The 16,320-nt window shown below is 42.5% G+C and overlaps 1 protein-coding gene across 6 annotated transcripts in view; it reads right to left on the bottom strand.

The window, feature by feature from the left end:
- ARHGEF3 (Rho guanine nucleotide exchange factor 3) overlaps positions 1-16,320 on the bottom strand; it is a 256,294-nt gene that overhangs the window by 143,590 nt on the left and 96,384 nt on the right. Inside the window, exon 1 of one of the 6 annotated variants that reach the window (XM_075938878.1) lies at positions 5,163-5,313. The exons of the other annotated variants lie outside the window; for them this stretch is intronic. Coding sequence (XP_075794993.1) covers positions 5,163-5,195 — 33 coding nt within the window. The 5' untranslated portion in view covers positions 5,196-5,313. Of the gene's footprint in view, positions 1-5,162; positions 5,314-16,320 lie in introns of those variants that run through there. 6 annotated transcript variants of the gene reach the window in all.

The raw sequence follows: 16,320 nt of genomic DNA, 5'->3' as shown, positions 1-16,320 counted from the left end.
AATGTACTGGTATTCAAGTTTCTATGATGAAATAAAAGTTACAGATGCCAAAAGGAATTTTGTATTAGCTGATACAAAGCTCTTAATAGCAGCTCTTTATTTGTGTGAGGGGGAGAAGGGTAAGAACAGACCATGTCACACTAATCCTATGAGCCTCCCTTCCTATAACGACTAACAAAAAAGCCTAGGAATTTCCCCTGGGATGATCACCTCCCGCCATCCCAAAGTTTCTCATTTCTATTTGATTAAAATCTTACAAATAAGATTCTTTTTAAAAGAGAAAAAAAAAATCACACATGTCCCTTCAAGTGAAACCAAATACACGAGTCTCAGATGTGTCTTCTCTGAGGCATAGATGGACAGGACCCATCTCTTAATTCCTTCTCCTTTGTATTTCAGTGTTACCTGCATGGTTATATCGGTGAAAGTCCTAAGTTTTTCAAGGAAATCCTGAGGACGTGGGAAACCTCACATGATCCTGAAATAGATTTGCTCACAGCACAATGTCTGTAGGCTGAATGATGCAAAATAAATGCCCACAGGGCCAAATTTTACATGTTAACACCATATTCTGTAGAATGAGGAAGAACAGTCATAAAAAAGGATTTACTGAATGTTCCACCATCTAATATATCAGTTCTTTATGTAATATTGATGCAAATAATTTGCTCAAACTTTAAACAAAACCAAAAACCTTTAAACCTTCTGTGTGTCTATTGCCCTCTAATGTTTGGAATATGCAAAACCAGATCAAGTGTCTTTGACACTGCAATTTTCCTGTTCCCTGATGCAAGACTTTTAAGTCCTACTCCTATTGATAACTAATGGGGACTTAGTGTACACCAACAGCCGTCAGTGTTTATAACAGAGGTTTAAAAGTAGGGATGTAAGCAACTAGTCGTCTACTCAACTATCCGGTATGAAAAAGCTTGACAGATAGTCCAATAGTCCCACGACTAGTCACTCCCACCCCTTGCTGCCTCTATCACCGGTTCCCCCCAGCACCATCTCTGCAGGTGGATAGCAGGGGCCAGGTGTAAGCTGGGAATCAGCTGATTGCTGGCTTGCGCCCCAGTCCCAGACACTACGCCTCTGTTTTTTAAATGTATTAAGAGCCTGCCGGCTCTTAGTATGTTTAAAAATCATAAGTGCAGTGGGGGGCACCTGGCGTGAGCTGAGACAGCTGATTCCTGGCTTGTACTGTGTTCCTCTGCTATGCTTTAGCCTTTTAGCTAAGGCTAAAACACAGTGGAGGGGACCCAGCGCAAGCCAGGACAGCTGATTCCCAGCTTGCCCTTGGTTCCCCCCTCCCCCGCTGTGCACTAGCCTTTTAAAATGTATTTAAAAGGCCAGTGCACAGTGGGGGGACCCAGCGCAAGCCAAGATTCAGCTGTCCCGGCTTATGCTGGGTCCCTCCTGTTGTGCTTTAGCCTTTTAAATGTATTAAGCGCAGATAGGCTTTTAATACATTTAAAAGGAAGAACCACAGCGGGATTAGCTCCTGGGACCAGAGCTAACTCTGCTGCAACTTCCCTGCTTATTGACTAGTCGATGGAAAATCCATCAACTCGTCAATTAGTTTATTAAACTAAATTTAACATCCCTGCTTCCATGTTCTATATGTATGCAGTTAGCTGACCACATATTGGTATGGGTATAGTCAAGAATTGTTAGAGGTTTAACTAAAAGCTACACACGTTTTTATATCAGCTACTCAAAATGTACATTTGTCTGTGCTTTGATATTACCCCAAATATTATGGATGCTATTACAATCTCTTATGAAAAAGAGGCCCAAAACTCTTAGTAATTCTAAGCTGGCTACCTAAATTCACAGCCTTTGAAGGAAACTGGCAGCAGGAAAGATCAGAGAGAGCTTCCTCTGGCATCCAATTTTAAATGAGAAAGGTGAGATGTATTCTTTTATCTTTGTAGCATGAGAGGGATTTGAGATTTTGCCATCTAAGTAACAAAGTGAACAGTGAAAATCTCATTCACTGTGTGTAACTAACAGGAAATGTGGTTGTATGTAGGGCATGCTGGCAGGAAAAGGAGTAGCAAAGCTTTGTTTGAGGACTGGTATTCATTCTCTTTTTATTTAACCTTCTCCCATCCCTTTTTGGGAAGGCAAGGGAGAGTACAAATTACTGGAATCTAACAGAGGTAATTGAAGACTCTAAACACTTCTGCAATAAAAACAATGCTTAAAAGTTAACTGTGGTACACACATACACTGTACTTGTAGCTATAAAATTGTAAATTGATCTTATAAACCTAGGAGAGAGAAGGTGTAAATTAATCACACACTTAAATTTACATCTTTTTTTTTTACTTATTCCCTCGGATAGGACCTTCTTTTCAAGCCCTATTTGGATCAGATCAGTTATTTGGGTGCTAAGCTCCCAAATAATTTAAACACTGAATGTGAAAATAGCTGTTCCATAGCCCTGGATTTCACTGTCTCTGGAAATCTGACCTAGCAGAGGTTGCAGATGCTAGATTTGTGTATTCAGGGATAAGGAATTTTATTGTAAACCCATGCTAGTTCGATCAGTATTCAATAGTCTTGACTAGTGCTCTCCCAACATCTATAAATGAGCTCAAGCTTTGTTTGTGCCTTTTATGATACCATGAACACCTTTTGCTCTATCTGGATATCCAAGAACTTTACTGGTTGCTGTTAACCATTTATTTGAAGTTCAAGCCTGGTTCATTCAGCTACATTTCACTGAGCAAGTCACACATGGTATTTTACATGTGACCTTTACTGGCCAAGCAGCTTATCCCATCTGAGCAAGAGGATCAGCTGAAGCCATTTTTACTTGGTTCTTAAGTAGGAGGGGCTGCAGTTTAGCTGTACTATGGGTCTGCTGGAAAAGTAAAAAAACAAAAAACAAAAGAAAAACATCTCTTTAAGTAGTGAGTATGTGAGAGTGAAACTGTCTCTAGTTTTCTCTCAGTAAGGAGTTTATTTCATTCAATATCTTTTACACATGGAATTTTTTAATTGATTCTAAAAAGAACTTTTTCAAGCAGTCAGATTCCCCTTGCACATGCTGCTATACATGCTCATTACACTAGTATAACCTGTAGCAGAATTAAACATTTTCTCTAATCTAGGCCTGATATGAGATTCAACCAGCTTTACCTTTTTAGACAGTAGCAGCCATCCATTGCTGGTCTACTATTTTGCTGTCCCTCTGCTATCTCAATGATTTGCATTCAACATGGTTGTGCTGATATATTTAAAACCACAGACAGTTCCTGTAGTTAGTCTTTGATCGTGTAACTTTTGTCAAAGAGATATCATGTGCAAGCCATACCATTGATGAAGATACAGGTTATAACGTACAGAAAAACAATTTAGCTTTCTCTGTAGTGACTCATTACAATATCTATTCTGAATTAAAGTTTATATTTATTTTCCCCTTGTTACAGCCACATTTTCCAAGGTAGGCACACAAAATTATTCATATAACTGCAAATACCCAATGCAATGACAGACTGAATTATCATATAACTGAAAGAACCCCTGCTTTTGTCTCCTTCCAATAAATTTAAGGCAGGTTTTGGAAAATGGTAAATTCCATCTTAAAAAAACAATGTAATACTTTCCAAAAGCTCAACTGTGGATTTACTTCCATGAGTTAAAGTTTCAGAAAAGACACTGCTATCATTTACTGCTAACAAAATATAGGATTCTAACTGAATAGGCATCACTTCCCTATTGTTAATATTTATATGAGGAGACCAATCCAAACAGTTCATTATCATGTAGTTCATTAATTATTCTTATGTTGGATGTAAAAGAGCCTTTTGAACGATTGTGTAGAGTTACTGACCCATTCCCCTTACTACTATGGTCCTGAATCTGCCACCAATTTAGATGGACTAGTCCTATGGATAATTCACAGAGTTTGGTGTCAGGCAATATGAGTAAGTTTGGCAGAAACAAGTCCTAAATTTCTACTACCTTTCTGGAATGTGATAGATTTTAACATTTTGTTGCCATACATTTATAATAAGCAAAGAACAAACATGATCCCATCTAATGTAAAAGCCACATTTTAAAAGAGCACTATAGTTCTGCCAGCACAAATACAGACAACAAAGTCATCGGAAGGTAATTTGTGTGCTCTCTATACTGTACTGCATATGTATGGCAAAATATGGCGGATAAATTAAACCTACAAAGAATACATTGACAAGACTTATCTAATGATAAAGAATACCACATGCTTCAACTTTTATATCAATATTTAATATGCAAATATCCTACCAGAAATTAAATGAGCTTTGATAAAAGTAAAACATGCAAGTAATTTGAAGCGAGCTTCATTTCACAATAAATTCTCTAGGAGAAAGAGACCATATTAGAGGTTCTGGAATTAGACCACTAAATTAAAGTTAAAATTTGCCAACTTCAAACCTGATCAGGCAACCGTTACTCATGATAAACAGTACTTAACCAAGTAGTCATATTGAAATCAATGGGAACAGGCACATGGTTAAACACTAATGCAAATAGGTGTAACCCACTGGTCAATATGTATTATGTATTTATCTTTCTCTGTGCTCAATTCAGAGAGTATGGCTCTGTTACAACCCTCTTCACTCACACTTTAGAGATTCATGTTTTCAGTTCAATTCCCACTGAAATTTAACAAAATGGTGGTCCTCACATAAAGCTTGCAAAAGTAGGCCCTTCAGTATTTTTTAATCAAATCTTCTCTCATATTCAGAGGTGAAAGTAAGTGGGTGCACCCAGGTGTGTGGCTCCAGCAAGAGCTTGCTGACTTGCGGCCGTAGCCAGCAGGGAGCTATTTAAAGAGTTGGCAGGGACCCGGATTGTAATAGAGCAGTACCTGTAAGAAATTTTAAGTTACTTTCACTTCTGCTCAAATTACCACAGAACTACCAAAAACAAATAAAATAAAAACCCTCTTACTATCGCAGTATTATAGCATGTTAAATATTTATGTTTTAAAATACTTCCTTCCCTTACATAAATAAATGCATCCGATAAACAATGTCTGGTTGCATTTCTATTTGACTTTCAACACTAGCATGCTTTTAAATAAGCAAAAATCTGTGAATATTTTGGGTACAAAAAACACACATAACACATACACACAGAGTAAAGTAACACAGCTCCCAACATACCTGATGATCCACAAAAAAGCAACACCACACCATGAGGTACTTTCTACTGTACTCAGATTTCAAATGGTTTCTTAATAGTCAATATACTAATATAAAGTCTTTGGACCACAGGGCGGTCTCTTTTTTCTCTCCTCCACTTTTCTGCAGAACTACTCCCCGTGCAGCCACAATGCATGACAGGAAGCAACGGCAATCTATATATTAGAAGTCTGAGAAGTTGAGACACGCATACCAATCCAACCATCTAAATCTTGTGGGTTTCTTGTTGGGTTTTTTTTTTATATCATTTGTCTTTGAATAATATTTTGCAGTTAGTATCTTTAATCAGGCAAGAGTAGCTATTTAAGAAAAAGCTCTACCAAGTGTTAAATAAATACATCATTTTGCTGCTTCTGCAGTCACAGTGATTGAGATCATCACTAGTAAATTTTACTAGAATGGGCAGAGCTGTTTCAGCTATCAGGTTCCCTAGTTATAGGAGAAAATGCATAGTACAAGTGAGGAAGGGATGATTGTTGACTTTCAACAGTGTTGTGCTTTTTTCTGTCGTTGTTGTTGTTTTTAAAAGTCTTGATTAGTGCCAGATGTGCATGCATCAGTTAAAAAAAACAAGCAGACTGTATCTGTTTATTGGGGCTTTTAAACCATCGATCTATCTACTTACCTACCTACCTATCTATGGTTTCATTGCAAGCCTTGGTTAAGAAAGGTTTTGAAAGATCCTCATGAGAAAAGCAAAGACTTTAACTAGGAACTACTAAGCCAGAAGAAACTGAGAGCAAAAATCATGTAGAGTATAGAATCACTCCTGAAGTGAGGCCTCAAAATAAGATTTTGAAAAGGACCCGAGTTTTGTATGGAAAGAAATGTGCAGGAACTCCTCAGGAAGTTACCTTTAGCCCTTTTGCATTCATTAGTTCTACAGAACTGAAGCTAGATGCTTTGTTCCTGCTGGTTTTAACTGGTCCACAGGAGTACTGGATCATGGAATGTCAGACACTGACTGAGTCTCACTAATGTAGTGGGGGTGCTAAGACCTCACTGTGCCCCAGAAGTGGCCAGCTGCTGACCCGGCTCCTTGGTGGGGGGTGTAGGGTTGCCAGATGGTTAATCAAAAATACCAAACACACCCCTCCCCCGCAAAAAAAAAAACACTGAGGAAAAAATTCTGTTGAGAAAAAAAAAGGGGGGAGACCAAAGTTGCTGAGGAGGGGGAAAAAGGACCCTGAGACTTGTTAAGCAAAAATAAATAAATAAATAAATATATATATATATTTTTAAACAGCATGGCCCCTTTAAGAAATGTTTTTGAGGCTTTTTGGCTCTAACAGGCTGCCGGCGGCCGTCTGTGTCATGTCCTCCTGCTCTGGGCCAGACAGCTCCCCTACGGAACCAGGTAAGCACCTGGGATTTTTGCCTCCTGGTCAGGAAAAAGAATCAGAAAATACTGGACATTTTAGGTTTCTGGTATTTTCTGAACTTTTTTATCAGACAGGAGGCAAAAATACTGGACTGTCCGTGTCAATACCGGACACCTGGCAACCCTAGCGGGGTGGGAAAAGCACACAAGTCTTTGTGCACTGCCCCTGTCTTGAGCACTAGTTCTGTAATCCCATTCCCTGGGAACCTGCTGCTGGCTGCTTCTGGGGTGCAGCATGATCTGCAGTGCTAGGACAGGCACAAAGCCTGCCTTATCCGCACTGTCTACTGGGAGCCACTTGAGGTTAGCCCCTCCTGTCCCAGCCCTGAGGGCTCCTCCCTCAAGCTGAAACCCCATTCCACCATGGAGCCAATACTTTAGTCAAATTATGTTGAGTCGTGAGCATCAACAATTTTCTTCAACTGAGTCATGAGAAAGGAAGTTTGAAAACCATTGAACTAGCCCAGCAGTTCCCAACCCACAGACCGCTGGCTGCTGGGCCACAGCATTGGCTGGTTTCCTGCTACAGGGGGAGAGAAAGCCCCAAGCCTTGGTCCACAATCTGGTTCATGAGGAAGAAGCGCTGCCCTTAGGGTTGCCAGGTGTCCAGTACTAAACCAGACAGCCCGGTATTTGTGCCTTCTGTCTGGTAAAAAACTTCAGAAAATATCAGACATGTGAAATGCCCGGTATGTTCTGTTTTTTCTGGCTCAGGCATCTGCTGAAACATACGCAGCTCAGGCTGGCTGCGGTGGAGGGAGGTTGGAGTGTCCTGAGAAGACTTCAAAATGGTCACCTTAAAAGAGAAATGCCTGCTCTTAAAAGGGCAAATTGTGGTTGGTTTTTTTTTGGTCAGTGTGACGGGGTGCAAGTGTTCTGGGGGGGCCTCAGAACCCGCTGCAACCTGGTATGCCCGGCGGGAGATGCGCCAGACCCGTTGTGCTGCCTTCTCAGAGGTTGCGGTGCAGCTGGGAGGAGGCAGGGTTGAATGAGGGCACAGTGGCCCACCCTACGTAGAAGGTGGGGTGGCCCACGCCGACGGTGCCCCACACTAAGCAAGGGGCAGTGTCAGAGATGGCGGAAGGATGAAAAGCATACCGGAACTCAAGAGCAGGGGGGAGAGCAGACTGGAGATCGGGACGCCCCAGTCCGAGGAGTACCGAGGACGGACCCATAGCCCCAGTATGGCCATAAGTGAGGATCAGGAGAGATAGGAAGTGGCCCAGGGCAGGGCTATGCTAAAGCCCGTGAGCTGGCGAGTTGAGGGAAGGATCCTCCACCAGCCAGGCAGGGACTGCACTGTCCTTAGGGCCCTGGGCTTGGTCAGAGTCTGGGAACAGGCGACGGAGTCTGAGGAAACATCAGGCACGGAGGGACGGTGAGCGGCAGGCCCCCGCTTCGAGGTATGCAGAGATCGCTTATATCGGGTTACAGGGGACCCCGACGGGCAGGAGGAAATATGGCAGCTCTTGGTCCTGGGCCGGTATCACAGGAAGGTGCTAGAGTTGGCCCACACCAACCCCTGGGCGGGCCACCAGGCGAGTGAGAAGACACTCCAACACGTGAGGCAGAGGTTCTGTTGGCCAGGGATACACTGTGAGGTCAAGGAGGTCTGCGACTCATGTCCCAAATGCCAGAGAGACGGCCCTAAAAACATGCCAAAGGCCTCCTTGATCCTCCTCCCAGTGATAGATGTCCCCTTTGACAGGGTGGCCCTGGACTTAGTCAGCTCCCTGGAACGGACAAGGTCCGGCCATCAGTATATCCTATTCCTGAAAGATTATGCGACTCAGTACCCAGAAGTGGGGCCACTCAGAAGCACCACAAGCCCCTACTCTCACAGCCGAACTAGTAAAGATATTTTTGCATGTAAGGATCCCGCGCGAGATCCTAACCAATCAGGGCACGAACGTAACATCCCGATTAATGGCAGAACTCTGCCAACTGTTACAAGTCACAACCCTAAAGACATTAGTCTATCATCCACAAACAGATGGTCTCATGGAACGATTTCATAAGACCCTCAAAAGCACGTTACGCCGGTTCGTAGAGGAGGACCCACGGGACCGGGATAGGCTATTGCCTGCCTTATTGTTCACAGTTCGGGAGGTCCCCCAATTAGCCACTGAGTTCTCACCTTTTGAACTATTGTACGGGTGACAACCCTGAGGTATACTGGACGTAGTCAAAGAAACTTGGGAGAAACAGGCATCCCAAGTCCAGGGATCTATCCAGTATATACTTCAATTGTGGGAAAGACTGAAAGCCCTGGGCGAATTCGCCAAAGCAAATCTACTTATGGTCCAAGACAGTCTCAGTACTACAATAGAGGCAGTAGGCTAAGGGTTTTCGAACCAGGAGACAGGGTACTCCTTCTGCTGCCCACCCAAGACTCCAAGTTAATGGCTAAGTGGCAGAGACCATTCGAGGTGGTCCGGCATGTGGGTGAGGTTGATTATGAGGTGCGTCTGCCCAGGAAACAGCCAACACCACAGATATACCATGTCAACCTCTTGAAAAAAACTGAAGGTCTGCAAGGGGCTATTAATTAATCCCTTCCCCCTGGAACCCAAGCTGGGGCCATGGGGAGGGGAAAGGGATAACCCTTTAACCCTGCAGGTAGGGAGAGACTTGACCGTCGAGCAACAAGGCCAACTACAGCGAGTACTGCAGGATTTCTCGCAAGTCCTGTCTGCGAGACATCCAGGCCAAACAACTCTAACATACCACCATGTGGCTACTATGCCAGGGAAGAAGGTACGTGACCTGGTATGGCCCCTCCCCAAGATGATGTGGAGTACAGTTTGGGAGGAATTACAGAGAATACTGCAATGGGGAGTAGTGGAGGAGTCCCGTAGCAAGTGGAGGAACCCCACAGTGTTGGTACCAATTCCCAAGGGGTCTACACGTTTTTGCATAGACTTCCGCAAAGTAAATGCCATCTCTCGTTCTGATGCATATCCAATGCCTCGAGTAGATGAACTATTAGAACAATTAGGAGGAGCACAATATATATCTACTATTGACTTGACCAATGGCTACTGGCAGATTCCCCTGACGTCAGCCTCAAAGGTAAAGACAGCCTTTTCCACCTCGTTTTGGCTGTACCAATTTATAAGAATGTCTTTTGGGCTTCATGGGACAACCACAACATTTCAGCTCCTTATGGATAAAATATTACAAAAGCACGACCAATATGCCGTGGCTTATATAGATGACATTGTGGTGTACAGTGAGTCATGGGCTGACCACCTTCAACGGCTGACAGCAGTCTTAACATCTCTGAAGGAGGTGGGGTTCACGGCCAACCCCACCAAGTGCCCTTTTGGGGAATGAGAGGTGTCTTACTTGGGCTACACCGTGGGGCTGGGTAAGTTGCAACTGCTGGTGGACAAAGTAGGTGCCCTTAGAGACGACCCGCACCCATCAACCAAAAGACAGTTGTGTCAGTTCTTGGGGCTGGTGGGTTACTACAGAAGGTTTGTCCCCCACTTCACAATGATAGCCACACCATTAACAAAAAACACACAACCTAAGAAAGTGGGGTGAACTAGGGAGGCCGAACAGGCATTCTGAGCATTAAAGGAACAACTGACCAGCACCCCGGTGTTGAGTCAACCAGACTTTACAAGGCCGTTTATATTATAAACAGATGTGTCAGAAATCAGCCTACGGGTGGAGTTATCCCAGGAAAAGGGCGGGGAGAAACACCCTGTCCTTTATTTAAGTCGGAAGCTTCTCCCGCGTGAAGTAAAATACTCCACAATCGAGAAGGAAACCTTAGCCATGAAATGCGCTGTCAATGTGTTATGATACTACCTTGTAGGGAATAATTTCCAACTGATTATGGCTCGTGCCCCCCTCTGCTGGATCCAATTGATGAAGGATACGAACACCCGCGCGATGCGGTGGTACCTCTCCCTACAACCCTAACATTTTGAAGTGGCACACAGACCGGGCCAGAAGCATAACAATGCCAACTTTTTCTCCAGGACGCCCCTGGATGAGGAGAACAAATCACCAGCAGTAAGACCGGACTTACGGGGGGGTGACGGGGCGCCGGTTTTCTGGGGGGCCTCGGAACCCGCTGCAACTCGGTACGCCTGGCGGGAGATAAGCCAGACCCATTGTGCTGCCTGCTCGGCGACTGTGGTTCAGCTGGGAGGAGGCAGGATTGAATGAGGGCAGGGCCGCCCACGCTGATGGCTTGAAATTTCAGACTTGTGATCCTCATTGAGGACATTGTTTTCTTTCACATCATCCTGCAAGATGTTAACATGCATGCACATTGCTCCAACCCACCCACCCCTACCATCAGCGGAAGTCCTGCGTTTGAAGAGCTCACAAGATTCAGTCCCAGTCACATGTCCAAATCAGCAGACTACTTCCTTGAGAGATTTTCCATCTGGATGCTAACAGATTTTTTTCTCGAGTAGGAAGAGAAGAAAAAGATTGTTTAAAAAAATTCTCATGGATAAATCTCCAGGCTACCTCAGCTCACATACTTTTATTTTTTAACATCATAAATATAGTAGCTCAGTGTCTGTGCACCTGTAATGCTGACGTACACGGCCCTGCCCGTGTACGTCAGTGCCCCGCCCCCCCTTTCCCTTCCGCTGTGGCGATCTGCGCTACTCAGCTGGGCCCCGGTGGGGGAGCAAGCAGCGGCAAGCATGGATGGGGAGCACGGACCCCAAACAGACACTTGCTGATGCTTCCTCCCCTGCTGGGGCCCAGCTGAGGGGCGCAACACTCAGCGCCATGGCGGGAGGGAAAGGGGGGGCGATGACGTACATGGCCATGCCCCCTGGCCATGTACATCAGCGCCCCGCTCCCCTTCCCCTCTGGCCGGGGCCCAGCTGAGCGGCACAGTGCGAGTGCCGCTCAGCTACGCCCCGGCGGGGGAGCAAGCAGCAGCAAGCAGCCATTTGGGGTCCGCACTCCACATCCATGGGGAGCGCGGACCCCAAACAGCCGCTTGCCGCCACTTGCTCCCTTGCCGGGGCCCAGCTGAGTGGCACAGAGCGCCACAGCGGAAGGGGAAGGGGAAGGGGGCAGGGAGAGATGGAGGGGAGAGAGAGGAAGGAGGACGAGGAGAAGAGAAAGGGAGAGTGAGAGGCAGGAGGAGGAGGAGAAGAGAAAGAGACGGAGAGAGAGGCAGGAGGCGGAGGAGAGCTGGGGGGGGGAGGCAGTAGGAGGAGAGAGAGAGAGAGACACGGAGCGAGAAAGCTCAGGAGAGAAGACCTGAAAATCCCGTCTTATGACAGGCTAATTGGCTAGTTTTCCAATATTTGCCTAAAATTACATGCATTGTCATCATTAACATTTAGAATATTAAACCAAAGTACATCCATTCCCTGACTTACGAACAGGTTATGTTCCAAATAGCTGGTTGTAACTCGATTTGTTTGTAAGTTGGAAATGCCCCATATGAAGCACTCGAAGCGTAACCAAGCACCAACAACACAGCAATCAACAACGAAAAATAGAAACACATGAAAAAAACAACACTACTGCAACAACAGCAAACTTTCTTTAACAAACATGAACATGAAATACAAAACACAATGCAATAATTTAAATACAGTAATGTGAATTGAATTAACTGGATGAGGAATTGGAGGAGTAAAAAACTACAGTAAGAACATCATCAACAGATTCTATTTCAGCAGTTCCTTTGCTGAAAGGCATTGGTTCAGTATGGGAGGCAGCACTGCTGGGGGCTTTCTTTAAAAAAAATATCCATTTTGGACTGGACAATTTGTTTTTTCTTCTCATTATAAATTTCCTTATAGAAAGCCAGGCCATCCTGAATTAAACGATCCACCTTTGAGAATCTCACAACATTAGGGTCCATTTTTTCAAACATATGCATTCCTTCATTTATTTTGCTGAAAGCTGCAGCCATTTCTTTCATCACAAAGTTTTTGGGGGCTGCTGCTGCTTCTTCTTCTTGGGCTGTTTGTCTCTCTTCCTCTGCTACCCTCTCCACCTCGAGCTGCATTAAATCTTCACTGCTCAGCTCCTCCCCAACATCCTCAACCAGTTGGTGTATGTCTTCATTATCCATTTCCAGATCCACTTCTTTCGTGAGCTGTACAATGTTATTAGAAATGTCTTCCAGTGCCTTTTCTTTTTCAAAGCCTTCGAAATAGTTTACAAATCTTTTTAGGATTTTCTTCCATATGCCATTCATACATTGGGGAGTGACTTCTTCCCACCCTGCAACAATGCTCCTTATGCAATGCAGACTGTTGTAGGCCTTCCAAAATTCACGTAATGTTTGCCGTTTTCACATTCTGTGGCAGCTCCTGCCTTTGCAAATGTGTTGCGAAGATAATATGCTTTGAAAGCAACTATGGCCCCCTGGTCCATGGGTTGGAGAACAGATGTGGTGTTGGTAGGCAGAAACAACACTTTAATGTCGGAATATAAGTCATTTAGGTATTGAGGGTGACCTGGAGCATTATCCAAAATAAGCAAAATTTGGAAAGGAATTCCTTTCTTCAGAAAATATGACTTGACTTCAGGGATGAAGAAGTTCATGAACCAATCTTCAAAAAGTGCAAGCATCATCCAGGCTTTCTTATTTGCGTGATAATGGACTGGTAAAGTAGCCTTGCTGATATTCTTGAAGGCTCTACGGTTTTCAGAACAATAAATCAAGAGGGGTTTCAATTTATACCCAGAAACGTTGCCTCCTAACAAGACAGTTAGATGATCTTTGAAAGCCTTATAACCAGGCATAGTTTTTGCTTCTTTATGTATGTAGGTACGTTCAGGCATTTTCTTCCAAAAGAGACCTGTCTCATCAATATTAAAGATTTGTTCTGGAAAATAATTTCCTTCTTTTATCAGCTTATCCAATTCTTCTATGAAAGGTTCTGCCGGTTTCGAATCAGCACTGGCTGCCTCCCCACTTAATTTCACATTATGAAGGTTTGCACGCATCTTGAAATGGCTGAACCAACCGTGACTGGCAGTGAAAGTTTGGTCATAGCCATACCCCTCCTTTTTCTTTAAGTCTTCAAAAAGGCTACGAGCCTTAGTTTGTATCGTCATGAGACTTAATGGCGTGCGTTTTTCAATTTGATCTTCCATCCAAAGCACTAAGAGTTTTTCCATTTCCAAGATGGGACCTGCTTGTTGCTTTGTTAGAATTTTTGATTTCATAGGAGCAGATCTTTTCACTGCTTCCCGAATGCGATCGCTATCCTTTATAATGGTGCTGATAGTGGATTTTGATAGCCCTAACTTACACAACATGAAGGACATTATTTGACCCCCCTTTATATTGTCTCACTATCGCTATTTTCTGTTCCAAATCAATAGTTTTCTCTTTCTTTTCTCACCACCCTTATCACCCTCCTTATCTCTAGCCCTTTTTCTTTTACTTGACATGATGGCCACAAGCAAACACCAAAAACCCTGTGAGGGAATGAAACATAAATACGCTGCCTGACCGCAGACATGCAAACACAACGTGCTGCCGCAAGGTTGGTCGTAAGTGCAGATGGTCGTAAGTCGTGGTGGTCGTAAGTCAGGGAATGGATGTATATAATTTAAAATCAGATATCTTAAGTGTACAACAGATAAATTGGATTTTTTGCCAGGTTACGTAAGAACATAAGAATGGCTATACTGGGTCAGTTCCCTCTAGCCCAGTATCCTGTCTTCTGACAGTGGCCAATGCCAGATGCCCCAGAGGGAGTGAACAGAAATAGGAATCTTCAAGCAATCCCTCTCCTGTCACCCATTCCGAGCCTCTGACAGAGGTTAGGGACACCATTTCTACCCATCCTGGCTAATAGCTATTGATAGACCTATCTTCCATGAAGTTATCAAAGCACAGTCCCTAATTTTGCCCAGTGTCATTTCTTTATGTATTTCTGTGTACTTTCTTTAGGTCACACAACTGACTGAATTCATACATGCAATGGACAAATGCATGTAATTTATGTGAACACATTTGGGTCTGCTATCCACTGATATTGTTGTTTCAATGATTCATCAAAATGAAGGAAAAAGATAATGTTTTCTAGAAAAACATATTGAATGTGAAATATTTTCTTGTTTTATATTCAAAGGCTAACTCAAAATCAAAAACATTAAAGTGAGTCAATTAATCTACACTCATCTACACCTACTGAGAGTCTGGCTCATATTTTAAAAATATTTTCATATTCTAATAATGTAAATATTCCAACTTTACAAATGTCTAAAATAAGAAGAGCAATGTGCAAAACTGATTATGGCTAAACATAATTAAACTTGCAGAAATCCAATACACTCAATATATCTAAGCAAAAATTAGAAGTTATTTTTAAGAGGCAGGATCTTTGAACCATACTGTTTCTTCTGATACTGTTTCTGTTGAGGAAAACCATTTGATGAATATTATTTTGTTATCTCTCACAAATATCTTTTAGGGCTATTTATTAATTACAATTAACTCATGCCAATTAACTCAAAATTTAATTGTGATTAATCTCACTTTTAACTGCTGTTAAACAACAGAATCCCAATTGAAAATGTTGGATGTTTTTCTATATTCTCAAATATACTGATGTCAATTACAATAGAGAATGCAAAGTACTCACTTTATATTATTATTTATATTACAAATATTTGCACTGTAAAAAATAAAAATAATGGTATTTTTCAATTCACCTCATGCAAGTACTGTAATATAATCTCTATCATAAAAGTGCAATTTCCAAATGTAGTGCATTTTTTTTTTTTACATAACTGCACTTAAAACAGTGTAAGAACTTTAGAACCTATGGACATGTCTACACAGAAGGGCAAAAGTCAAATTAAGCTATGCAAACTGAGTTACATCAATTGCATAGCTTAAGTCAAAATAGCTTAATCCGCCATTTGGCGCTGTCTAGACTGCAGAAAGTCAAAGGAAGAACATTCCTCCTTCGACTTCCTTACTCCTTGTGAAATGAGGATTACAGAAAATCTGAGAGTTGAGGCATGGAACATACTTTCAGATGTCTAACAAGGGCAATACTACAAGGCGGAAACTACAGAACACAAAAACATTTTTAAAAATGATCAACCGTCTGCTAGTAGCATCTGATTCAGATGATAAAACGAATTTGCATTAGTCTGCACTGTTTTGGATTGTTATCGAGCAGAACCCATCATCAACTTGAACATACGTCCTTTGGAAAGGTGGTCAAAGTATGAAGGGACACATGAATCTTTACCTCATCTGACATGTAAATATCTTGAGACACTGGCTGAACAAGAAGTAGGACTGAGTGGACTTATAGGCTCTAAAGCTTTACACTGGTTTGCTTTTGAATGCAGGGTTTTTCTCTGCATAATTCTACATTTGTAAGTTTAACTTTCATGATGAAAAGATTTCACTACAGTACTTATAATGGGGGAATTTAAAAATACTATTTCTTTTGTTTCTTTTTTACACTGCAAATATTTATTTGTAAATGAAAATAAATATAAAGTGAGCATTGTACACTTTGTATTCTGTGTTGTAAATATTTAAACATGTAGAAAACATATTTAAACATGTAGAAAACATTCAAACAGGTTTAAATAAATGGCACTGCATTATTGTTTAATTGCATGATTCATCACGATTCATCATGATTAATTTAAAATCACCTGACATCCCTACATTTTTTAAACAATAAATGTCTTTTAACTTTTACTGACAGTTATTTCCCATAGTCCCCCCTCCATTTATTTTAATTTCTTCTTATTTGT

This window comes from Pelodiscus sinensis, chromosome 11 (genome assembly GCF_049634645.1).
Source record: "Pelodiscus sinensis isolate JC-2024 chromosome 11, ASM4963464v1, whole genome shotgun sequence".
Lineage (NCBI taxonomy): Eukaryota > Metazoa > Chordata > Testudines > Trionychidae > Pelodiscus > Pelodiscus sinensis.
Note: the sequence above shows the minus strand (reverse complement) of the source record. Positions and strands in the feature narration are given on the sequence as shown.